The sequence below is a fragment of the Phymastichus coffea genome, unplaced genomic scaffold, assembly GCF_024137745.1.
Source record: "Phymastichus coffea isolate CEN01 unplaced genomic scaffold, Cenicafe_Pcof_1.1 PCOF00024, whole genome shotgun sequence".
Taxonomy (NCBI): domain Eukaryota; kingdom Metazoa; phylum Arthropoda; class Insecta; order Hymenoptera; family Eulophidae; genus Phymastichus; species Phymastichus coffea.
In genome coordinates this window covers 3002629-3026104 of record NW_026706835.1, presented here as the reverse complement: position 1 = coordinate 3026104, position 23476 = coordinate 3002629, and the positions used below count along the sequence as shown (strand labels likewise).

General features: G+C 34.5%; 1 protein-coding gene across 1 annotated transcript in view; it reads left to right on the top strand.

The window, feature by feature from the left end:
• Window positions 1-23476, top strand: part of LOC131675500 (T-complex protein 1 subunit gamma) — a 248971-nt gene that overhangs the window by 5257 nt on the left and 220238 nt on the right. Inside the window, exon 3 of the mRNA XM_058954506.1 lies at window positions 7441-7950. Coding sequence (XP_058810489.1) covers window positions 7441-7950 — 510 coding nt within the window. The remainder of the gene's footprint in view (window positions 1-7440; window positions 7951-23476) is intronic.

The window sequence follows — 23476 nt, the reverse complement described above, 5'->3', positions numbered from 1 at the left end:
TTGAAAAAATCGATTTTTAAACATTTTTATCAAACAAAAAAAATAAAAAAATAATTTTGGTTGTGGTTGATGGTATTAATAAATAAATCAATATTTTTTTCGATATTTCCACAGATGCACATTTAATAATAAAAAATTCAACACCAGCATTTTGAAAATTAATTTTTTTTTATTTATTGACTGTTTTTACTAATTTTTATCTCTCTATTCTCCCATACACAATCATATTAATGGAGAAACACATGTATATATAAATATCAGTGTTTATTAATAGTATACATACGATAAGGACATAGCAGTATTGTAAACATGTGTGTTTACAGCGCGCACCTGTATCTAAGGAAGTAGTAGCTAGAATAGCGTGCTCAAAAGTTTTCATAGTTGTCCCAGCTTTCTCGAGAAATTGGAGAATTTAGTGAGTTACAACATGTTGTAACTCACTAAATTCTAACTAACCTTCCACAAATTTTTTTCCGTTTAGCCTTCTTTTTCTGACAAACCAAACAAATTTTCGAACGATTCTCAGAGTGCGTTAGTGCACGTCGCTTCATGTTGCTAATTCAATTATTTTGAAGAAACACAGAACGTTAACTACAACAAAATTCTTATTGTATTTCTTATAACGAGAACACTATTACTGGCAGATTTCATTGTTGATCGGTCAATCAAGCTGGGACAACTGTGAAAACTTTTGAGCACGCTATTCTAGCTACTACTTCCTTAGATACAGGTGCGCGCTGTAAACACACATGTTTACAATACTGCTATGTCCTTATCGTATGTATACTATTAATAAACACTGATATTTATATATGCATGTGTTTCTCCATTAATATGATTGTGTATGGGAGAATAGAGAGATAAAAATTAGTAAAAACAATCAATAAATAAAAAAAAATTAATTTTCAAAATGCTGGTGTTGAATTTTTTATTATTAAATGTGCATCTGTGGAAATATCGAAAAAATATTGATTTATTTATTAATACCATCAACCACAACCAAAATTATTTTTTTATTTTTTTTGTTTGATAAAAATTTTTAAAAATCGATTTTTTCAAAAAGGGCTCAGGGATTTTTTTTAATTCTTTCTGGGATCTTCTAATTATTAGTATTTTTACCGAAATATGCAAAAAAATTGGAACCTGCTTTCACTTTTATTTAAATGTCGCTCAGACCCACCGTGATGGGGAGTGCTAAGTTAAGTAAAAGATTCGTCGGGCCTTATGTAATAAAGAAGAAATTGGACCACGATCGGTACGTTGTAAGTGATATCCCCGGCTATCCAATGAAGCAAAAACTGTACGAATCTATACTGTCACCCGAGCGACTGAAGCCCTGGATCGCCCTTGGTGATGAATGGGAGGACGATGAGCATTTGGAGGTTGAGTGCGATGGCGGTGGTGATCACGATGCGGGGGAATCGCGTCAGGAGAGGCCGAGCTGTTAGCTGCTTGTCTGTTGTGAATCGTCGGAGCGAGTGTGACGGTTGGGGGAGAGGAAGATATATAATCCGCTGTATTGAGACACGGGGCAAAGTGTGTGTCGAGACGCGAGAGGTGTGTGTGTTGAGATGATAGAGAGAGAGTGGTTGAGGCGATTGACGATCAGCGACTGTAGTATGATTGTAGTACGAAGGAAATACACGAGGTCTCTAATAAGTTGAATAATTTATATTTTCCACCGCCACCTCTCTGTCCCAGACGCCCTCACATATATTAATAATTCTTTATTTGTTTGCTGTGTTATTTGTATGGGTGCGCGTATCAACATATGCATACTAAAAGTTGATCACGCAGACGTTACCGGTAATTCAGAAATCCATCATTTGGCCTACATTTGAGGCATCATATCTCGAAACCTAGTCATAGTCGGTCGATGCGCCCATGGAGCCTTTTGATCTGCATGATGTTGGCTACTTAATCTCAAATTTTGAACCATTTCGACAGAAAGTCCTTTTCCGTAAGGTTTGTGCGGGGTCCTTTTACTTTCAAAAGTATAAATAACACAGGCCGACAAAAAAATTTACCAAGAACCCGAGTATAGTTTTCCGAAGGTTTTTTGCGCGCTGAATCCGAATCTGAGGTCAGAATTACTCTGGTGGCTCCGGTTTTCGAGATATCCTAACCTTAAAGTGCAAAAAACGCGATTTTTGCCTATATTTGAGGTTATGTAGCAAAGAAAAGAAATTTTTTTTCAAAAAACTGTATACATCAAATTAAAGTATGAGTTTTCTTCTTTCAAATGCCGTTGAGTATGCTCGGATATCTTTTTTTTTCACGAAGTTACACAAATTTGAAATAAAAAGCACTTGGCTAACTTGCTCTACCCAGCGTCATGTGGGTGTGCCTGCTTAGGGGTTGGGAGGGCTGGTTTTAAAGGGTTGAGGAGGTATTTGGGGATGAGGCCTATCTAGATCATATTAGTACGCATACCTGTGATTAGAAAATGAGTTTTTTTATCAAAAAGCAGTTAATTAAACTTGCTCTACCCAGGGATATGTGGGTGAACCTGTTTAGGGGTTGGCAGGGGTGGTTTCTACCCGTAAGAGAGCATTTTGTAAATAGAAGCACGATGCTCACAATATTTTTTAGTGTTTTGTCATATTTCCAAGTTTGGTTTAAATTGGTGAATGGCTCTTTAATATGGTTACTTGTTAGATAGCTTGGGCTGAATGATGTGGTGCTTTTTAAATTCATAAAATTTGAAATTTTCAAATTTGTGTAACTTCGTGAAAAAAAAAGATATCCGAGCATACTCAACGGCATTTGAAAGAAGAAAACTCATACTTTAATTTGATGTATACAGTTTTTTGAAAAAAAATTTCTTTTCTTTGCTACATAACCTCAAATATAGGCAAAAATCGCGTTTTTTGCACTTTAAGGTTAGGATATCTCGAAAACCGGAGCCACCAGAGTAATTCTGACCTCGGATTCGGATTCAGCGCGCAAAAAACCTTCGGAAAACTATACTCGGGTTCTTGGTAAAATATTTTTATCAAATTCTGTCGGCCTGTGTAATGTTTTTCACGATTATTTTGCATATAATCTACTTTATAATGAATTTGTTTTGTTATGTAATTTTTTGTGCAATTAAAATAATATATTAGTTAGATTAATAATGTAGATCACTTAGATTATGTATCTTTAATTATAATTATTCTATCGAATATATATTAAGACATATGATTTATAAAAAAACATTTTATTCTAATTGTTATCCTTGTATAATAAAAAAATGCATTACATACAAAATAATCATGAAAAATATTATTTATACTTTTGAAAGTGAAATTTCCCCATTAAATAGAATATACTATAAAAATATTATAGATTCAAGTAGCATGCGAAAATATCTTTGATATAGAAAAGATTTTTTTACTATAAATTTAATTTTTTTCGTCTTATAAACTAATTTTTTTTTATAAATTACATAAAATGGGTGTATAATTGTATGGGATTCATATTAAAAAATACAAAATTTTAATAAATATTAATTTTCATATTTTATTATGCAAATCCGGCAGGATAGACGATATTCAATGAAATTCTGATGAAAGAATTAGAATGTAGAGAAAAAATACTTGAAAAAAAAAATTCTACCATATTTAGAAGTGGTGTAAATTAATTATGCAACTAACGTAGCTCGAAAGCTTCGAAGCCGTGAGGAGAGGATCATTCCCCTGACCTCCACCACCGCCGCGGCGGGTGCTTAAAAATATTAACTTTGCTTATAGAAATGAAAATCCTGCACAACTTAAAAAAATTCGGAGTATAGGTAAATTCTTTTCAAATCGAAATCAGTAATTAAATTTGAAAAAAGTTGTAAACAAGACGGGTTATGGATTAAAAACCAAAATAATATCTTGGCTCCTAATTGTCGTAGAAAGATCCATTCTTTAAAAATAAAAGGTTTTTCAATTGCCAATCGAATGAATTTTATTATATTCCAAGATGTTTATGGCTTCATTGTTAAATTCTATTTTACAACTAAGCAATTTCAGTTTTTCGTCTTTTTCTCGGAAACTAATTATCGAAAAATTATCAAATTTTTTTTACCGATAGATTTCATCGTCTTTCATAGGTTACATTTGATCTTTTTTTCGAAATCTGATCAGGACGGCCGCGGTACACCGTAAAAGTTGAAACTTTGTCGCGCTCTAGCTCGTAAACAATTAACTTTCGAAAAATCGGACCGGCTTTCTATTATACGTTTTTTCAAAGATGTATCGGCCCTGAAAATTTAGACAAAATTTATTGAAAATTAAAGAAGATATAAGCGTTTGTTTTTTTTGCAATCTCGGAAACAGCTCAAGATATTGTTATTAATAAAAAAAATTTTATTTTCGAACATGTTTATCCTTATGTAAAATTATCTCAGGAATCGAATTCCGTTGAACTTATATCGATAGGATAATTAGGAAAAAAGATATAAGCGAATAACTAAAAAAAGTGCCTTTTTTTTTGCAATAAATCGTTGATAAAATAATGTTCCGGAAACTTTTGGAAATCAAAACTATTTTTCCAATTATCTACGTGTTATTCCGCGTCGAAATAAAAAAAATCTCGCTGTTCGCAAAAAATATAGATCAATATACTAGAATGACCGGATTATTCGTTTTTCATGACTTCTTTCTTATACGAGGAGGGTCAATAAGTCTTTACAAAATCCAAGAGATGGCGCTTGTCACGATTAAATTATGTTTTTTTTGTGAGCGTTGGTTGAACAAAAAGTTATTGGTTTATTTAAAAAATGGAAAAAACAGAGTTTCGAGCGGTGATAAAACATTTTCATTTGAAAGGCCTTACACCAAAAGAAATCACAGTTGAGTTTTTTTTTTTTTATTTATGCAATTTCAATCCTATATATGGATTATTTTGCTACAGTTACATACATAATATTACAATAGATTTCTTATAAAATGCATGAGATTTGAAATTAAATTGATAAGTTACAATTAGTTAGGAAGTTACAAATAGATTTCGCAATATTGGCATTTATATTAGATAGTAACACAGTGCTGGAACAAGGAAGGAACATTTTAGATTGTCTAATATTTGTGATAAATCTAGATCGTTGGTAATTGTAGAGTGGGCTTTGCCAGAGAATGTGATCAAGGTCTTGATACTCATAGTTGCATTCACATATGGTATCTTTGCAAAGCTTTATTTTATATAAGGATGACTTCAAATTGTAGTGGCCTGATCTACATCGATTGATAGTTGTAATGACTTTGCGTGAGACGTTTAGATTAGAAAACCAGGGCTTAGCTCGGTTGTTGTGAAAATTATCGAAATACAGAGCACCTTTGAATGTTCCTTCTTCACAGATAATTTCGTGAGTGTTATTAATGGCATGTTTCTTAAGGTACATCTTGAGATCAGTAAAAGGAGTCTTGAGATTGGAATCTGGAATAAAGGCGGTCGACTGCTTTGCCAAGGAGTAAGCTTTATCGTTACCGCGAATACCAGAGTGCGATGGAATTCAAACGAGCTTGAGTTGACTGTTATTTTTACTGGTTTTATAAAAATCCATAATATTTTGCCTTATTCTGTAAATGTGAGGGTTAACTTTGATACTAAGATTAATACTATTAAGGGAGAGTAGGGCACTAAGAGAATCAGTGAAGATTATTACATTTTGATTGGAATGATTAATAGCAATTTGAGTTGCATCACTGATGGCAACACACTCAGTCGTGAATACTGACGCACCAATGTCAAGACTCCTTGTCACTGTTAAATGAATTTAAACACAGCCGTACAACAACAAAAGATGAACCTCATTCAGGACGCCCCGTAGAAGTGAGTACGCCCGAAATGGTCAACAAAATCCACGATATGGTGTTGAGTGATAGAAGATTAAAATTGCGAGAATTAGTTGAGGCCACAGGGGTATCAGAGGGTACAATCATTTCACTTTTGAATGCAACATTGGGGATGAAAAAAATATCAGCAAAATGGGTGACACGTTTGCTCACTGTTGAAAACAAATGAACCTGCGTGGTCACCTCTGAGGCTCTTTTGGCACGCATACATCGTAATCCTGAAGACTTTTGGCATTGACTCGCAACTATAGACGAAACATGGGTACACCATTACACTCCTGAAACCAAAGAACAGTCCAAACAATGGATTACCGCAGAAGAACCAGCCCCAAAGAAGGCAAAGACAGTAAAGTCAGCTGGCAAGATTATGGCCACGGTTTTCTGGGATGCGTATGGAATCATCTACATCGACTACTTGGAAAAGGGCCAGACGATCACTGGACAATATTATGCGTCATTATTAGGTTAGCTGAAAGAAAAAATCAGAGAAAAACGTCCTCACTTGAACAAAAAAAAAATGCTTCTTCCTTTAAGACAATGCTCGAGTTCACACGTGTGCAGTTTCGATAGCAAAAATTAATGATTTAAAGTTCGAATTAATTGACCATCCACCATATTCGCCTGATTTGGCTCCCAGTGACTTTTTCTTATTTCCTAACCTCAGAAAATGGCTTGCCGGACAACGATTCACGTCGAATGAAGAAGTCATAGCCGAAACAAATGTCTATTTTGAGGGTTTTCAGAAATCATATTTTTCTGATGGTTTAAACAAACTGGAAGGCCGTTAATAAAATGTATCGACCTTCAAGGAGATTATGTTGAAAAATATTACATATGCAAAACTTTTTTATCCTTCTTTTTGTAAAGACTTATTGACCTCCCCCCCCCCCCTCGTTTTTACGCATCTAAGTGAGCTTCAACGGATTTTATCGAGTCCTATTGATAATAGATGCGGGATGGGGGGGGGGGGTGCCAAAAAAGTGTAGCAGGCTAGGCACCTATCATCAACCCTCCGAGACATATTGACTGAGGTTCTTGATACATATAACAGTTTTTAGTTCTGGACCTCATAACGTGTAATTTTCGAGCCACATTCCTAATGAAATAAAATAAAATAAATTATGATGACTGAGCTAACTGTTCTATTCATTTTTTAAAACTGAGGTAAAATTTTCATGTTCTAACAGAAAACTATTCGATATTTATAGACTTAGATTGTAAAAATAGATACTTTCTTCTACTTTTAGGGATCATCGCAAACAACGTGTTAGCCATAATGAAACTCCCCCCCCCCCCCCCGCACACACAGCTACTCACAAACTTTCCTATCACAAGCTAGCCGCGGTTCATCAACCTTACTCCTTGTCACTTTGCACTCCTCTATGGATACTATCATCGACTATACTCAACGCTCGTATCCACTATTCTGCGCGTAATAACGTGTTTACGGGGTATTGAACTAAGAAATAATATATTTATGCACGGAAGTTCGAAGTTATAATCCTTAATTATTTAATTTTTATTTTATTACAGAAATTTATATTCCCTTAAATTAAGTTGACGAAATTGAATGCGTTATTATTATTTATATATTGTTATTTATATACCTTTCCAGACGATTGCAGATATTATCAGAACTTGTCTAGGACCACAAGCAATGTTGAAAATGTTAATGGATCCTATGGGCGGAATCGTTATGACTAACGATGGTAATGCCATTTTAAGAGAAATAACAGTTCAACATCCAGCTGGCAAATCAATGATTGAAATAGCAAGAACTACAGATGAAGAAGTTGGTGATGGAACAACATCAGTAATTGTTTTAGCTGGCGAAATGTTAGCGAATGCGGAACCATTTTTAGAACAAGGATTGCATCCTACTATCATTATCAAAGGGTATAAACAAGCACTTGAAGATATAATTGTTGCTTTAAATGAAAAATTAAGTGTACCACTTGACGTTAAAAATAGAATAAAATTTGCTGAAATAATAAAATCTTGTGTAGGTACAAAATTTTTAGGACATTGGTCAGATCTAGCTTGTCAGATAGCACTTGAAGCAGTTGAGACAGTAGTGTTAAATCATAATGATCATCAAGAAATTGATATAAAACGTTACGTAAAGGTAATATAATTTATTTCTATTATCTTAATTACCATTATATTAACTATAACGAGGGATAAAATATTCATATTTAATACCACGTGGAATCCTGTTTTTATTTACTGAACTTCCATGATGCGAGGCTGACCGCAGCCTTGATTTGCAATGGGTGACTTTGCAGGCGGATGTTTGTCGTTATGCATGTAATGAAAATATGCACGAAATCACAAAAAAGAAAGGCGCTAGACCAAGTGTACAGAGATTGCAAATAACGAAAATCAAGTATTAGCTTTGAAAAAATAACGTATTGGTAGTACGCGCACTATTTATTTCTTTTAAAATAAAAGAGTGAAGGAGAAAGAAAGCAATTACGACTGGAATCCATTTTTCACAGCTAATGCTATTATTCCACAAAACACACCTCGTTTCGGCAGTTTATATCGTAGAGCCTGGGTGATTCTTGTCAGAATCTTTTCAAAACCTATTGAGTGAAAAGTATTTCTCGAAAGTTATACTTATTTGGTGAAAAGTACTTGTTTTTTTACCATGAATTACTCTCTTTGCTTCTTCATACTGTGAAGAATCATTTTCTTAAATCGCTTTTTCGTGGAATTTGTCATTTCCAACTTTAAATATGATGACGAATCATCGGCTGATCCTGTTTAATGTTTAGGTATAAATATAAGTTTTTGTTTCTTCCATCTAACCGGGAAGCTCCTTCGGCTAGGCATTTATTCAAAATACTTCGCAAAATCTGTGGGGTTTTTTGTGCTAATAGTTGTGATTGGAAATTTTGGTTGATTAACCGCCGGTTAAATTTTGTGCCATAGCTTACCTTGTGATAATTTGTTTCGACGGCTTCGTTCATCAGGGCACCATATTTGCCACCTTCGGTTATAGCAGTCGTTGGAAGTTAGAATGGGAAACAAGAAAGTTTGTAAGCACCCACCGACTGCGAAAAATGTGAAGTTTGCATGTCCAAAAGCAAGATAGCATTGGTTAAAATGGCGGTTCTAATTGCTTGTCTTTTGTCCTTGCTCCTAAGTCTCGTCCAAAAGTAAAGGTAGACCGAGTCTAGCTTTGGTTGGCAACGTTTCTTCTACGACAGGGTACGAGCGGATATCAGCAAAAATGAAAAAATCAACCGATCATTATTTTTTATATTTCAGTGCAATTACAAACATGTGTTGAATCCTTTTATGTGAGAGTGCTAAGTCTCGTGGTTTACAAATAATGTGGTGAGTGTAAGTGTGGTACTCAGGCCGCGGTCGATGATATGCCACAACCTACCACAGCTGCTTACCGGCTACTTCTTTGACCGGGTTATCTTGGTTACACCAGATTCTTCGATGTCGAGAAGAGATCGTCAGTGTGTGCGCGTGAGTGTAACGTCTTTCCCGCACGTCCTATTTTGCGTTTTACAAATTTTTTGGGTTTCTCTCTCTCTCTCTCTCGCTCTCTCTCTCTCTTATTTCTATTGTCATTATAAAATTAACAAACGGGTAACAATCGTTATCAATAATTTTACACTTATGTACACTTAAATCGTTATCTCGCAACGCAATTTTAATTGTTTGAATAAATTATAAATTTTTTATTTATTGATAACTCAGTTAAAAATCACTTATCAAAGTGTCAAATTCTTGCTTCTCTTTTTAAGGTGCTAGGATTGCTGTTATATATTCAAATTTGCATATTTATTTGTTGCAAAACTACTAGCGATATTTACTTGCAAATTAGATTAAGTTAACAAACACGTATTGAATGATTATAATAACTCGAGATTCAAGATTAGCGCATGGAAATTGACTCAAAAATGTTTTTGTTTGTTAAAAAAAATTTTTCATTGTAAACAATAAATTTCCCACACTTCTGTCGTCACACTCCTTATACGACTGGTGGTATGATCTTGATTTCTAGGGAACTGCTCTAACACATTTACGAGTACTACATGTGGATGGCACCGTAGTTTTGAGAACGCTTTTCCTCAGTTTTCCTATACCTGACAGATTGCTGTTTTGCAGTGGGAAGCAAATCAGATTGGATCGTTACAATAGATATTTTTATTTATAATTAAAAAACAGCTTATATTTGCATAATATATAACATGGCCAATATTAATTTGCATAATTACTTTTTTGTATCATTACATAAACTATAGATGGAATAAATTTTTACACAAAATTAGATAAATATTGAACATAAATTAAACAAAAATTATAATAAACGTAATTTTCTAACTAGAATATTTTCTTCAAATCTGAATTAGATATGTACACTATTACATCTCTTTACAGTCAACAGTAACTTAATCCAATAGTTCTCCGAGACACTTTGTAATCTTTCCACATTCGATTGAAATCATGATGTGTTGATTACGTAGCCTGTTTCACTACAAATTGTAGGCCCCTTTTATGATTCGTACAAAACTATTCAATGTTATGACAAATTATAAGAACTGTTGGTTTTATTGAGATTTTTAAGTATTCATAGCTGTTTTGGAATTTCCAAGTGTCAGATTTATAATTTAGTTAGCTCTCCAACAAGAAATAATTATTAATGACTTTTTTAAAATTCTTGATAGTATCTTCATAATCATAATCATAATCATGCATACAGGCTGAGGAAAAAGTATGAAAACCCCGGAAAATTCGGAAAACCACATGAGGTTAGTCATGAAACAAAGGTTTCTCTATGTAACTTTCAACGAGGAACCTAACGGTGACTTGACCTTGAACCTCATTTTCAAGGTCAACCTGATTTTTTCATATGGAAACCCCTATTTTTTATACTAGAATCAAAAAGAGCGATAAATTTTAAGGATGGGAACGATTCAAAGATAGTGTGACCCCTAATCCTCCTTGAAACCATGTATTTTCAAAATCATCACATCTTAATGCCTGGATAGCTGAAACAATCTCATTTCACAAAAGTTACAGCGTTCAAATTTCTTGTGATAAAAAAGGGACCTATTATTGTATCGCCTACCATTTATGCCCACACGTTTAATTTTTGAGGATATTGAGTGTGACTTTCTCTCATCTAATAAAGATTTTGTCATACCAATATCTAAGGTTATGGCGATTGACTTCGCCATTTAATTTACATGTAGCTTCGTCTGACAAAACAATATTTTTTAAAAAATACAAAAAACAGGGTTGATTTTTGCTAGAAAACGAATAAAAAGCAATTTGAATATCTGTCTTTCTCGTATTTTTTTAGAATTTTAAAAAAAGAAGACAATTCTTTTTTCACACTGCACAGTTCATCTGGATCTCATTTTTTTCGCAGTCTTCATCTTTCATTTTAGAAAATAGAAAGTCACTACTGTGAGCATAAAATATCATTAAAATTGTCAAAAACTGGAAAGTCACGTTTTTTTCGTCGAAAGTTACGTTTTCTCCTCTTTCATGGGCTGCAAAGCTAATTGTTTATTAGAAATACAGTATTATTTTGAAGGCATTTGAAAGAAGTGAAAATTTAAAAATAAAATAGAAGTGCTTTTACAAATAATAATTAAAAAATTGTTATCATTTAGATTTTAAAATCTTATCTGTTCTTGACTTCTACTAATTGGAAGTTGGAACCATATTTTGTTGTTTTCATGGTATATACGGCTCTAGAAAAAAAAATACTTGACCAATAAAAAAAAAATAAATTCGACAAATGCGTCAAATATTTCATAGTTTTGTTTAGTTACAATAACAATATTAAATTTTTGTTTTTTTCAAACTTTTAAAATGTTTCGTTTCTTCGAAAGAGATCAAATATCTCTTCTAATGATGAGGGGTTAGGGTGATCAGCAAAGGTCGTATGCTAATGTTTTTAATCTCTTTAATAGAACGTTTCAAAACGGCGATGGCGAAACTCCTTTGTCTAAATCCACAGTTTTAAAAACCTTAAGACGTTTTCAAGAAACGGGGTCTATTAAAAATCGTTCCGTCACTGTAAGACCACCAACAGCAACAAATGAAGAAAAATCTTTAGATGTTTTACTGTCTTTTGTGGAAAAACCGCATGAATCATCTCGATCAGTAGCTTTACAACAGAAGATCGATCAAAAATCTGTTCTTAAAATTTTAAAGGTAAACAAGTTTCATCCTTATAAAATGAAACTTAAGCAGGAATTGAATGAGGATGATCCTGATCGTCAAGTAGAATTTTGTAAGACAATGATGCAAATGATTACTGAAAATCCAATATTTTTACAAAACGTTGTTTTTTCAGACGAAGTCAAAATAAAGAAATAGAGAAAAAAATTTTTTTCGGTTTTTTAGCGAATTAAAAAAATTAAGGAATTTAACTTTTTTTTTACGCTTAGTTTTAGTTTTTTTGTGATTTACTACGTCCCTAGACATTTTAAAACGAAGCGTAAATAAAGTTAAATTCCTTAATTTTTTTAATGCGCTGAAAAAAACGAAAAAAAATTTTTTCTCTATTTCTTTATTTTGACTTTATTTTCGTATTCTTGAGCACAAAATGAAACTTTTTTTCTCCTTGGCATTTTTTTCCAAAACGTACGCAAGTCGAAGTTATTGAGGATTGAAAAAAAAGGTTATTTTTTTACAAAAAACGCCGTAACTTGGTTAAAAAACATCGGATAGAACCCCGCGGGGGCTAATTTTAAAGGGAAAGACATTACCCTCCGAACCCCTCCGGTCGATTTGCCTTCCACCGCCTGGTTCTAAATTGGCATTGATTTAAGTCGAGGTTAAAAACATTGAAATTGTTTTAATCAGTTTTTTTACTGTAAAAAACGCATATTTTCATTTTTAAGTCTCTGCACGTCTTAAATGGAAGCTTTTGCAATTACCTTTAAAATGCCCTGCTGTTTTTTGTGATACGATGATTTCCGACCGAGATACAAAACTTTCAAGTTTGCCTAATTTTGAGGTAAGCATGGCAAAAGTGATTGACGGGCAGTGTATATATATATATATATATATATATATATAGAGAGAGAGAGAGAGAGAGAGAGAGAGAGAGAGAGACGAAGAGAGAAGAGGGCGTGCGAAGCATCGAAGATCGACCGGCGAGACGATCACCCGTAGTTACACCCAAACATTGCTGCCGTCAGCAGTAAGAAGTATTGCCCCGCCCCCGCGTGTGCACTAGCTGGATTACGAAAAGTGGTTCCGTTGATAATGAGCGGGGTAGGAGAGCAACAGCAATTGCGGTAGTAACATCAACAACACTAATAGTGACACCGGCCTGGCAAATCGCTCGAGAGCGAGGATCAGTCTCTTATACACGGCATACTGCAAGCCCGCTAAACGTGGCAACTCTAGTGACACTCCAGATCGGCGAGCCAATGCGCGACCCCACCACCTCCAGTTTCGCGCATGTAACCACACCACCACTAGCTTAGTGACGTCTGTTCGGCTGTCTGTCTGTCTCTCTCTTTCTCTCTACGGGGTTATACTCCACGGCTAAATAAAGCTTACTCTACTCTTTCTTCTTTATTCATGGGCGGGTAACTATCTGAATATGCAAGAAGGCGATTAGTCGTTGGCACCAACCAGCAATTCTCAGGTCCGAGAAGTGCGTGCTTGATACTAGTCGTTGCAGTGGGATAGCATTGTCGCATTGCCGAAATTTTTTTACACGCCCATCGAACTGTGTACTGGGTGTTTAAATAAATTATTTTTCTTTTTATTTCTATAAGTACGCGTTATTGATTTGTGCATGAGTTTACCTTGTCCTCACAGTATCTTAAATTACATGTGGTACCGAGGCCACGATATTCTAAATAGTTAGGACGTATTCGCGCGCCCCGAGTGCGTGACGTTACAAATAGTTTGTTCTCTTTTCACCTAAGGCAAAGAACTCAGCAATGGCTTTATTGTGATGAATTCCGTGACATCTGTATCCAGTTTTTCAAAATCGGTTACATAAAGTGATTTTAAAAACTATTCACAAACGTTCCTAATAGTCCTAATAAACATAATCTTTTGAATTCTCAAAGTGGTAAATTATTCTTATTTAAACTTGTTACCTGAGTATCGTATTACATAGTGTCGCATCTTATTGGGGATGCAGCAACGACAGAAACTTGATTTACAGATGGAAAAACATAGACTTATATAACTTTTTAATTCATGAAACAGGTAACGAAAATTATTCTTGCGAATTGTAAATGTAAATCAATAGGATCAACTACTGATGTCATGTTGCTATCCCATCGATACCAATGAGGTTGCCCGCAACCGTCCGTACAAATTATTTAAAGAGGGATTTCGGGGAGTGCGAACACTCACGACTAAATAGTGCGCCGGGTGTACGTACTAATCGCGCGCGAAACTAACAAGGGAACCACCCCAACCCGACCTCACCGATTTGAATGATTTTGGGATGTGTTGTAGTACTTGAAGAAAAATTAGATACGTGTTTTTTTTATCGGTCCACAAGGGCTTTTAAGGAGTGAAATCCACCCTGAAAATCAACCCCTAAAATAAGTTTTTTTAATATTTCTCAGCATCAAAGGAATATTTCTCAGTAAACTCAACGTTAAAAAATTTCTTATAAAAAGGCGCTTTTAAGGATATAACATTTATACCGAAGGGTTGCAACCCCCTTTTTTATAGGGGTAAATACACTATTTTTTGTACTGTTTTACGACATGTAATATAGTAAATCAGCTCGAGTGATTTAAAAATCGCACTGATAATGAGAAAATATCAAAATTAAATTGACGTGTTTCCGGATTTAAAAAAAAATATATTTAAGGGGTATTTCACCCCCTAGAAACCACCCCCGTTAAACTATCAGCAGGTTAATCCACCTAACCCTGGGAAACACGAGTTAAGTCGTTTGTTATTTCCTGAAATAATTTAATCCTATGCATGAGCGAGCTACCTCAACTAATCAACCTACCTCTAACCCACCAGACCCCCATAAACCACCTTTACCCAACCAAATGTAGGCTAATAGACCTAACTTTGGGAGAATTGAGTTTATCAGTTGCTTTTTCTTAAAATAATTGATTTCTACACCGTACGTGGGGTATCCCATTTTTTTTGATAAAATATATCTGTAGCTCAAACATAATTTATGACAAATAAAAATGGGAACGTGTACAAATTACGTAAGGCTCTCGGGGGGGTGGGGGAGGCTTAAAAATCCTTATGAACCCTTACATTGGGGGATAGTTGAAAATCCACCAGTCTTACGTAAGGTCAGTGACTATATAAGAATTTTATTTCACGCGTTGATTCAAAGTTGGCGATTGAAATGCTTTGTATTAAATATGAGCTCAAGCATCGCATACCATGAGTCAGCGCATATTATTTGGAAACAAGGGCATAAGTCGGCGGGACATGTAAAGGTTCCGCGAACTTTGTATATCGACACCAGGCTTAAAACACAGAACCATATCGAAAATACTGTTCGGATGAAATCTAATATTCTATTCTATGCTACAGTCGGCATCATGACTGTATTCTACACTTTAAATTTGAAAACAAGTAAGTCGGCGCGACATGTAAAGGTTCCGCGATTTGTATATCGACACCAGGTTGAAAAACAGGCTATATCGAAGTTGTTTTTAATACTGATAAGAGTAGGATGCAAAGAATTAATGAGTCAGTTCATAATTTGTGCCTGGCAGCGAGTTCACATCGTAATTCCTATAGTTTTACTGGAAAAAATTCTTATGTTTTATTGCTCTGCATCAAATTTTTTTTCTAATCAAAAGTATTTATACTCTATTTACAAAAAAAAATCTTTTTACGACCAATGTGTTGAACGTTTTGTTTTGTGAAAAATGAGTGATTTCGGTAAAATCTATCATAAATTTTTTGAAGTGTATAGAAAAGCTCACCCCGAAATCAAAGGAGGACAAGTACAAAACAATGTTAATACTGTTTGGAATAATGCGAAGGAAAAATATAAAGATAAAAACGTATTTGCTAATTTTATCACTGATGAAATAAGAAAATGTGAAATTTTGATAGCGAAGTCAAAAATTACCAATTACTACCATAGTAAGAATGTAAGTATACAACGTTTAATAATTTCATTCAGCAGCTAGAAGTAATTAATAATGCACAGTTACCGTTAACATTAATCATGTATAGAAACGTTGATTAATTAATACAATACTACTCGAGCTTTTTTTCAAGTACGGTTATAAATGAAGAGAATTCATTGCTTTTTATTTTATATACAGGCAACTCCAAGTACCTCAAAAAATGATACGATAGCTCAAATTGAAAGTACTAGTCAAAATAATATCATAGCTTCGATTGAAAATACTAGTAAAAACAATGCTGCAATAGACAAGATTGAAAATACTAGGAAAAATGATGATTCACTGCAACAAAATATTGATAGGCCCAGTACAAGTTTAGTAGAGGCGGATTGTGAAACAATAAATATTTTGAAAAGAAAGTATGAAAAGCCTGCTCAAGATAATCAGATGAAAATAATTCAAGCTCTCGAAAGTAAATTGAATAGCGAAATATTGGCGAGGGATTCGGGTTTATTCAGTGAAAATGCAGAGAAACAAATAAAAAAAACGCGAATGGAATTGGCAAAAGCTCGTCAACAATTGCAAACAAAAATACTGAATGTTGAACATCAAAAAAAGCACAGAAAAAAAATAAAACTACATTTAGCTGCATCCAAAAATGAAAAAAGTGATTCAATAGCAGATATTTCAATATCCAAAGTGGGAAGGCCGCGAATTGAAACGGAACAACCTGGATTATTAAAGGCTATCACAGATTTAGCAATTTTTGGAAGCTCAACTCACGATCGTAGGAGAACAGAAGAAATTAGAAGTTGTAAAACTCTTGAAGATTTACATAAAAATCTTTTAGAATTAGGATTCCAATTATCAGAAAGTGCTCTTTATTTTCGACTTTTACCAAAAAACTTTTTGACTGCATCAGGACAAAGATACGTTAATACTGTTCCTGTGAAATTATGTAAAGCTCAAACGGATAGTCACAAATTCCATCGAGATGGTCCGTTTTGTACAGCATCCATTCGATTTGTTGAATCGTTAGCTTCTATGTTGGGTCCAAAGCAAGTGGGATTTCTTTCACAAGATGACAAAGCACGTGTTCCTATCGGTATGACTGCAGCGCAAAAACAATCACCGCTTATGATGCATTTAGAATATCGAGTAAAATTATCAGATCATGATTGGGTGATAGCTGAAAAACACAAATTGATCCCTTCAGTGTATAGCATGCCGGAATTGAAATCAAAGAAAACGGTTTAGGATTTCCCGATGCAGTAAGTTATTCAGTCCCTACTTATATAGCAATACGGAGTGGAAAACATTCATCGTCTACAGCAGCCACTCATGCAAAAGATTTTCAGAAATTATTAAGTATTAAGCATTTTGATACCATATTAAAAAATGATGAAGTTGTAAAACCAGTTTTAATTATTACTGTTGATGGAGGTCCTAACGAGAATCCACGGTGAGTGTCAGTTGAAAATGAAATTATTATTTTCATCGCTTTAGAAACTTAAAACATTACAGCTATAATAATATCAATAAATTATTTATGTGATTATAGTTATCCCAAAACTATCGCTTTTGCGATTGAACATTTCAAACAGTATGATTTGGATGCGATATATGTCATCACGAATGCACCTGGACGAAGCGCATTCAACAGAGTAGAGCGCAGAATGGTTCCTTTAAGTAAGCAATTGTCAGGTTTAGTTTTATGCCACGATGCTTACGGCACCCACTTAGATGCATGCGGACGAACGATCGACGAAGATCTGGAACGTATAAATTTCCAACACGCTGGTGAAACTTTAGCAGAAATTTGGAACGAATTAATTATTGATAACCACCCTGTTTTGGCGGAATATATTCATCCAGGTGATGAATCTAATTTTGCAGAAGCAGACTTTGAAGCAAAATGGTATTCTACTCACGTGAGAGAATCACAATACTTTCTACAGGTTAGTTTTCAAACTATTTATTGAAATTTTAATAGCAAATTGGAACTTGATTGATTTTTTAAATACAGTGAAGTAAAAATAATGGAATTTCAACCGGCAGGTAGTTAAATGTGTTGATGAATCTTGCTGCAAGCCTCTACGAAGCAATTTACGAGAAGTACTCAGTAATGGTTTTTTTCCTCCACCTTGCTCTATGACATACAAAAATGGGTTTTTGCAAGCACAACTATTCAATGACGATGAAGGAAAGCAAATATTTCTTCCACTTTTTCAAAGATTATCTTTGAATTTATCAATCAGTTATGAACCGTACATAGAGATGCCGTATGATTATTATTGTCCATCAGTTCGTGACCAATTAAATAACAGGATATGTACGAGTTGCGGACTGTATTTTGCATCAAAAAAAGGAGTGACAGTGCACAAAAAATTACTCGGACACACCATTAGAGAGTCTAAGAAAAAAACAATTCAATCTAAATCAATCATCAAGAAAAGAAAAAATGAGATCATGTGCATTGTTGAGAATAGTAAAAATGAAAAAGATACTGAGTGGATAGAAACAGATGATGTGGTCGTGGTTGATGTGCAAAAGGGGGGGGATTTATCCTCGGAACAAAGCGAAGTGCGCCACTGCTATGCCCCCTGCGAGTTATTTAAGGGTCCTTTTCCGGTGAAGGAAGCCGGCGCTGACTTCCACAGGAGCAAACCTAACGCGATGACGGGGAAGGTAAACTGATAGAATCGAAATAAATACAAAGAGGCGATCCCTTTTATTTACGCCAATAAAAGTTACAGCTACGGTTTCATACAAACGAAATGGTGAGCGCGCTCGCTCAATCCTCAAAACGCGACAACAAACGGCGATTAGGAGCGTAATCGCTCAACTATTATGCGCGACAATCGTACAATGATTAGGAGCGGATTCGCTCAACTAATAAACGCGACAACTCAATTCGCGGCGTTGTACCGGGCGAGAGCTGGTACGTGAGAGAGATCCGCAAAACAATAATGAGGGAACAAACCCACCGGGTGGCCCCTCCCGCTCTTCTAATTCTCGCGGCGCGAGCCGCGCTTTCCGCGTTCTCGCCTATTCTTCTTCCTCTCTCGCTCTCTCTCTCACGCTCTTCGCGCTCTCGCTTCTTCTCGCACCGTCTTCTCCGCCAGTCGCGCTCTCCCCTCTCCAGGCCCTGCAACGACACGAGCGCGTGAATGCTATGTCAACCATAGCCACGCTCGACCGCTACATCCGTGCGAGGAGAGTGCCGCACACAGGGTTAGCGAGTATCGCTATCAACCCTGTCACAGATGATATAGTCCTGTCTTCCCCCGATAAAATAGATAAAGAACCAAATTCTATACCGGTTATTAACTCTTTAGCTGATTGGCTAAGATGTTCTTTTGCTATTGACGATAATTAAATTAATCTTCTATTAACAACATTATACTATACCTGATACTAAAAAGCATGATATAATTATTTATAATTTAATAAATTATCATAAATAAAAAACCTAATGGTCTTGTATATAATGTTTGTTATATAGAACTTTTCATATCATGAATTAAAATTTTGGTACATAATTGAATAGCTTAAAAATTCTTGTGTGATCTTACGTAAGAAAGGGGGGTTGGTGACTTAAAAACTTACGGATCCTTACATGGGGGTACGGCATATACGATTTAGGTAAAAATGGCCTTACGTAATTTGTACACGTTCCCAATATGTTTAATACATGTTATTTTAATAGTACCAAAATGGCGAGAAATATCTCTTAAAAATAAACACGAGAATAACACGAGGTCTAATTATCATTTATAGATCTATTAATATATATTTATATTCGTATGTAGATACATAAATATATTTACGTAAGAGCCATCGTACGCGATACTACATATACGAGGTGTGTTCAAAAAGTACCCGGAATTATCGTTTGTCCAAAAAAATATTTATTTATTCGTTTACATCAATGTGGTCCCCTTCAAAGTAATCCCCCCCCAGATATAATACACTTATGCCAGCGTTTTTTTCAATCTTCGAAGCACTTTTGATATTCACTTTTTGGTATGTCTTTGAGCACTCTCAGCGAATCGGCCTTTATTTCTTCAATCAAGGAAAAACGCCGTCCTTTCATGGGTCTCTTCAACTTTGGGAACAGGAAAAAGTCACACGGAGCCATATCTGGTGAATATGGAGGTTGGGGCACGACTACGGTATTATTTGGCCAAAAAATTACGAACAAGCAACGACGAGTGAGCAGGTGCTTTGTCGTGATGCAAAAGCCATGAATTGCTTTTCCATAAAACGGGGCGTTTTTTTCGGATTGCTTCACGCAAACGTCGCATAACTTCAAGGTAATACTCCTTATTAACCAAACGATCTTGTGATAAGAACTCATGATGCACCACGCCCCTGCAGTCAAAGAAAACTGTAAGCAAAACCTTCACATTTGATCGAACTTGACGTGCTTTTTTCGCTCTTGGTGACGTTGAATGCTTCCAGGTGGACGATTGTGCTTTGGTTTCGACATCATAACCGTACACCCATGTTTCATCACCAGTTATGACCCTTTCAAGCAAACTTGGATCGTCGTTGACGTCGTTTATAACAACTCCTGAGCGATGTTCATGCGATTGTTTTTTTGGTTAGAGTTCAGTAGTTTTGGAATGAATTTTGCTGCCACCCGTTTCATGCCCAAAACATTTGAAAAAATGTTATGACATGAGCCGATTGATATGCCAACTTCATCAGCAACTTCTCTAATTGTGATTCGGCGATCATTCAGAACCATTTTTTCCACTTTTTTCACATTTTCATCTATTGTTGACGTGCTGGGTCGACCGGAGCGTTCGTCATCTTCAACGTCTTCGCGGCCATCTTGGAAACGCTTATACCACTCGTAAACACTTGTTTTTTTCATAGCAGACTCACCATAGGCATTTTGTAACATTTCACACACTTTGTTACACTTTATTTCATTTTTTACGCAAAATTTAATACAAATTCTTTGATCCATTTCTTTTAAAAAACAAAAATCGCCGAGCTCATAAAAACACGTCAAACCTTAACGACTACCGCAGATAAAGTAAACAGTGAATATAGCTGAAAATTTTATCATACTTCAGGGGCATGTATACCAACACAATAAAAAAAAATTTTGACAATCGGACTCTTCAGACCCGCGAAATTTAAAAATTCCGGGTATTTTTTGAACATACCTCGTATTTTGATTTATCATAATAATTTTCATCTTTTTCTTTTTTTTATTTATTGGTAAAGTAAAATGTATCATTCAACGAATTCCTTACAGAAATGATAATCATCGAAAAAGTGTTTGAAACATCTTTTACACCAACCACACCGTATTATAGTAACATTTTTACATGCTTCTACTTCGCAATGTATATTGCAAGAATCTCCAAAACTAAAACCAACAGGGTTATCTGTTTTATCTGGTTTTTCAGCAATGTAGCTGCTTTTATACCAAGCTTATTTAAAAATATTTGTATATCTTGCTGAAGAAAGCTGGTTATGGACAAGAGACTGCATTTTTATGATGTTATTTCTTAAATGTAGATTCATTTCATAGTCCATCAAAATTACTTGATCTGATAAACGTCAAACAAAAGTCAAAACGTCAAATCAAAACGGGCAAATGGATCAAAACGTCATCAAAGTTTTTCCAGATACGAAATCCATAAATATCGAGTGGTTGGATGTTCCCTGTCGTTCCTGTGGGAATTTTTTTTATATTAACAATTTTGTTTGTCGGCATCGTTTCCCGTACAGCTTTATCGCAATGTCCACTCCAAGAGTCGAGTAAAAGTACAGATTGAGGTCCAACATTTGGATAAAAAACTTCGTTCAACCAAATTTTACAATGATCTAAAATAAAAAAACGTCAAAATTTTTTTGTGTCATTGCATTATAATAAACAAAAATATACTAACTTGTCGTTAATTTTCCAGATTTAGATGCTTCCACATGCACATTTTCTGGTCTAAATAATGAAGATTCCACTATGGGATCGAATGGACCACTTTTTTCTTTTAATACTATAAAAAGTGGTGATAAAATTTTCCCGGTTGCTGATATAGTTGGCTGAATTGTATAACTGTGCGTTGTCGATGAAACCGACTGTACCAGACATTGCACCTGCTTTTCTTCTTCAACTACTAATGTTCTTTCCGAGTGCATTTCTAATGGAAAACCACTCTGATCTGAATTATAAAAGTTTGCAATGCCGATTTCTGGTATACATGATTTAACATCAGCTACAAAAGCATCAGCATTAGTTTGTAGTTCTTCTTTACTTTCTAATGTTTTTTTGGTGATAAATTTTTTTTTTCTAGATACTATTCTATGAGCTTTTTTAAATTTTAGTAACCAATTTTGAGAAGCCTTAAATCTTATATCTTCATGGCCAACAATTTTTTGAGCTTGCAATGCCCATTTTGGTATATCTCGATCATGCACTATCGTGCCAGCTGCAACAGCGGCTTTTAAGTTATCAAACGTGTATTGGCAAATTTGCGCAATTTTTTCTCGGTAAGTTCTATTTTTATTAATTGTTTTCGCCCAACGTTTAAGTTGACTTATAGATGAAACTTTTTTGAATCTATGTTGTACAGTATCCAGTTTTAAGTTTTTATTTTTTCCGCTCCTCCAAAATTCTACGGCTCCTTGTTTATAATCAAATGTGATTTTTTCATCATCATTTGTGCACTGATTTGTTGGTGCAAAATCAGGATCAGGAAAATGATGTTGAACTTCATCTTCGGTTATTTTAACATCAGTATCTTTATAATCTTCCTGAAAATCTAACGTCTCTTCAACAATCATATCAATATCATTAAACTCATACAGGGCATCTATTAATATTTCTTTCAACTTTTCTGACAATTTAATTTCTTTGAAATTAATCTCGCTATCTGGTATTTGTAAACTTTGAAAATATGCTAATAGTACATTGACTACGTTCAAAGGATTGATCTTCATGTTTTAATCTAAAAGAAAATCAAGATATAAATACTCTTTTTTGCAGTTGAATAATTTTACAAAAGACAAAAGAAAATCTAGTCTATAGATAGAATTCGATCATACGTTTTTAACAGTTATATTTCACATGTTTAGAAATAAAAATATTTGAATAAAATTATATATGATAAGTGACATAAATACTTACGTAGTAGACAAAAACTTTTCTTCTTGTTATGTACTATATTTTCGTGTTCGGAAAATTTGTATGTAAATATAGAAATAAGTTTATTTATAAATCCAGCACTATAAAAAAACTTTTTCAATACTTGACTTTTCTTCAACTACTATGAATAATGAAATATGTGTCGGATGTCTTATTATCGTAAGGGGCGTAGATTTGATATAACTTATCTTCTTCGAGCCATTGATAAGACAAAATTGTGAATAAGATAAAGTGTACAGCAAAGTCAAGTACCAACAAAAAGTAAACTAAACCGCAAGTGAAAATTTAAAAAAGTAAACAGTTTATAAGTATAGGAATTGAGACTATAAGAATTATTTATAACTATTAATATAATCAATTATTTGTTATAATTTCTTTTCTCATTGACAAATTGTAAATGATTAAAAAAGAAA